Source organism: Mandrillus leucophaeus, unplaced genomic scaffold, assembly GCF_000951045.1.
Source record: "Mandrillus leucophaeus isolate KB7577 unplaced genomic scaffold, Mleu.le_1.0 Scaffold123, whole genome shotgun sequence".
In the NCBI taxonomy this organism is placed as follows: domain Eukaryota; kingdom Metazoa; phylum Chordata; class Mammalia; order Primates; family Cercopithecidae; genus Mandrillus; species Mandrillus leucophaeus.
This window is the reverse complement of record NW_012100654.1, coordinates 4648165-4651752: the sequence shown is the minus strand read 5'-3', so window position 1 is coordinate 4651752 and position 3588 is coordinate 4648165. Positions and strand designations below refer to the sequence as shown.

At 40.1% G+C, this 3588-nt stretch overlaps 1 protein-coding gene across 3 annotated transcripts in view; it reads right to left on the bottom strand.

Moving 5' to 3' along the window:
- Positions 1-221: 221 nt before the first annotated feature.
- The window catches only part of PARP9 (poly (ADP-ribose) polymerase family, member 9), a 37318-nt gene continuing 33951 nt past the window's right edge, over positions 222-3588 (bottom strand). For all 3 annotated transcript variants that reach the window (XM_011971567.1, XM_011971565.1, XM_011971566.1), the window contains exon 11: positions 222-1041. In XM_011971567.1, coding sequence (XP_011826957.1) covers positions 662-1041 — 380 coding nt within the window. In that variant the 3' untranslated portion in view covers positions 222-661. The remainder of the gene's footprint in view (positions 1042-3588) is intronic.

Here is a 3588-nt window from a genome sequence, read left to right as displayed (position 1 = left end):
AAGGTTTGTGAAGACATTTGTCTTGTCCGACATCATATCCCAGGACCCACAAAGTGGATGAAATGCATCTGGTGGTCAATATATATTTGGTGCATTGATAATATGTCCTCATGGTGTTTGAGTGGCATTACTTGATATAGCTGAATCCAAACAGAATATCAGCTTTTTTATGTCCTTCCACTTCAAATTGTTTCATTTTACACATAATTTTTCAGAGCCAGTTAATCAGACAAAGATGATTTATTTTCGTATCTAAAACACTTTATAATATTCTCTGGAAAATCTAAAATCATGCTGTTTTCCTAATATTTTTATACTGTCATCATTTTAGAAAATAAAAGGCCTGGGTTATATACTAGAAAAGTTTCTTCATTGTATGCAAAATATTTATCTCCTCTAGTAAAGGAGATTAAAGAACAACTGCAAGAGGAAGGAAGGTCCTGAAAGTTTTTCATTTGGTATCTACCTACCCCAACCCCAAGACATAAAGACAGATAAAGGCACTAAGATGCTAGTATGTGGCTAGGCCTTTCAATAACCCAGTCAGTCCATACAGATAATCCATGGGATATATTCAAGCCACTCTCTGAGCCATCGATGGTCATTATTTGGTTAGTTCACCCAAGGTAAGGGCATACCAGCTGTTAAAATGATGTAGAGATTAATCAACGGGGCTGCCACTTGTTAATCCCCTCCAGGGATGCTGTGCAAAGGGTCTCATTGGTCCTAATGAGTCATCTTGTGACTGTACATAATCCTGGGTGCATATCCACAAATACTGAGGTATAGCCTGCATACCACTAAAAATAACAAAGGTTTCAGGGCTGGAGACATTGTCAACCACACTGTCATGACCATATACAGCTCCAGGACTCAGTGGTGGGGGAACAATATTTAACGGATGTCCCTGGCAAAAGGAGCCTGTGAGTACTTCAGCCTCGAACACATAGATCAGCTTATCTGCAGCAGAGATTTTCTTGGCCTTCTCTGCCAGGTTTTTGAGGTTCTTGGTGAAGTATATGCCAGCTCCGTATTTTGGCTCTGATAAAGGAAAAAATAATAATAAAAAGATATTATAATCTGGTAAATGATATTGCCGATTTGGGTACTAATATCTATTCTCTCTCTAGTCTTCCAAATAATCACTTCCTCCTGGTTCTGAGTTCCTGTGTCTATAGCAAAGGCACTAAAAATTGTTCCTTGAAACAAATTATCACTGACACCATCAACATAATAATAACTTGCATCCAAATATGCCATTAGGGCCGGGTGCGGTGGCTCACTCCTGTAATCCCTGTACCTTGGGAGGCTGAGGCGGGTGGATCACCTGAGGTCAGAAGCCTGGCCAACATGATGATACCCTGTCCCTAATAAAAACACAAAAATTGAGCTGGGCGTGGTGGCAGGCACCTGTAATCCCAGCTGTTCAGGAGGCTGAGGCAGGAGAATCACTTGAACCCAGGAGTCAGAGGTTGCAGTGAGCCAAGATCGCACCACTGCACTCCAGCCTGGGCAATAAGAGTGAAACTCTGTCTCAAAAACAAAAACAAAACAAACAAACAAACATTAGTGTTCATAGAGAAGTTAATGGTTTTCAAAGTATTGCACACTGATTAGATTAAATTATCTGTGATTTGGGTAGTAACTCCATGTAAAAGACAAAGATCTGAGATTCAAAGAACTTAGATTCAAGTCAGTATTATCAACTAAGTAGCTGACAGAGCATAACAAAAGGAAGGTTCTGTTTCCCTTAGAACATTGTCTGACTTCTACATGCTACAATAGGGATATTTCCAGAACTCTCAAGAAGATGGTTTGAAAATAGCATCTAATAAGAGAAGACAGAGTGCCTCCTAACCTCATGAACAGCATTACAAGAAAAATATGTCACCTGGGACTGGTGGCACACACCTGTAATCCCAACACTTTGGGAGGTCAAAGTGGGTGGATCGCATGAGCCCAGCATGGGCAACATGGCAAAACCCCATCTCTACAAAAAATACAAAAAGTAACCAGGCATGGTGATGCACACCTAAAATTGTAGCTACTCAGGAGGCTGAGGTGGGAGGACTGATTGAACTCAGGAGGTTGAGGCTGCAGTGAGCTGTGACTGTGCCACTGCACTCTAACCTGGGTGACAAAGCAAGACCCTGTCAAAAAAAAAAAAAAAAAAAAGAAGAAAAATATGTCAAGGGGAATGTGGAGTATATAAAATATTAGTGTGCATACTTCATTGTTTAGGAAAAGCACTCCTGGATTTGGAAGGACAGAGGCATTCTAGTCACCAGGAGGGTACTGTGTATTCTCCATGGGTTGGCACAATACCTCATGAAGAATCTCCAAGTGCATGTTATCTAGGTCCATGCTCACCAGGCAACTTTCCACCCATCAGGCACTCTGGGGACTGTGATATTAAGGAAGAAATGCCCTATTCCGACCACTAGAAATGAGTACTCTTCATTCTGACACATTGCCTGTGATCTGTATTACCTTCTTTGGAGTATTAAAAACACTCGGGAGGCTGAGGGCCAAATTCTGGACCTCAAAGGAATCCCTGTTCAATGCCCTTTCTGACCTCACTTAGAGGGAAAATAAATTATACCTTCTTTGATGCCGTATTATCCTTCCTTCCTTTCCTTTTTTCCTTTCATTTCCTCCCTCTCTTTCTTTAAGTGGGACATAACCAAACACTTTTAGGCTCAAGGGCAGCACTGAACAATAGAAACGTACTACGAGTCACGCATGTCATTTAAAACTTGCAGGCTGAGTGGCTCATGTCTGTTATCCCAGCACTTTGGGAGGCCAAGGCAGAAGGACTGGTGGAGGTCAGGAGTTTGAGACCAGCCTGGGCAACACAGTGAGACCTAATCTCTACCAAAAATAAAAAAAATTAGTCAGGTATTGTGGCACTCACTTGGAGTCCCAGCTACTCTAGTAGCCACATTTTAAAAATGTAAAAAAAAAAGGGTGAAATTCACATTTTTATTTAAGCCATTCAAGACGTTATTTTAACATGTAATCTATATTTTAAAAAGTATTAGATATTTTACATTCTTTTGTAGTAGGTCTTTGAAATCTGGTGTGTATTTTATACTTACAGCATCTTTCAATTTAGATCAGACACATTTCAAGTGCTCAATAGCCACATGTAGCTAGTGGCTACCGTATTGAACAGTGCAGCTCTGGAAATTTAAAAGTGAGTAAGACATGATCCCTATTCTCAGTATTTCACAAAGGGAAGTCTCTGCATGTAAACAGATTAAATATAGTACAATTTATGTGGCAAGGTAATATTTTGAGATAAAAATCAAAGATTTTCTTTCCCAGGAGTTTCTTCTTGCTCTTTGTTCTTCCACCTATTGAGTCCTTGCTACTTCTTATTAAGGATGAAAAAGATAAAGTTGAAAACAAAGTCTATATATAAATGTATGTATAGTTTTTTGAGAACTGTCTGCTGGGTGCAGTGGCTCACATCTGTAATTCCAGCACTTCAGGAGGCCGAGGCAGGCAGATCACGAGGTCAGGAGTTCAAGACCAGCCTGGCCAACATGGTGAAACCCCATATAATTATAACAAAATATTATAATA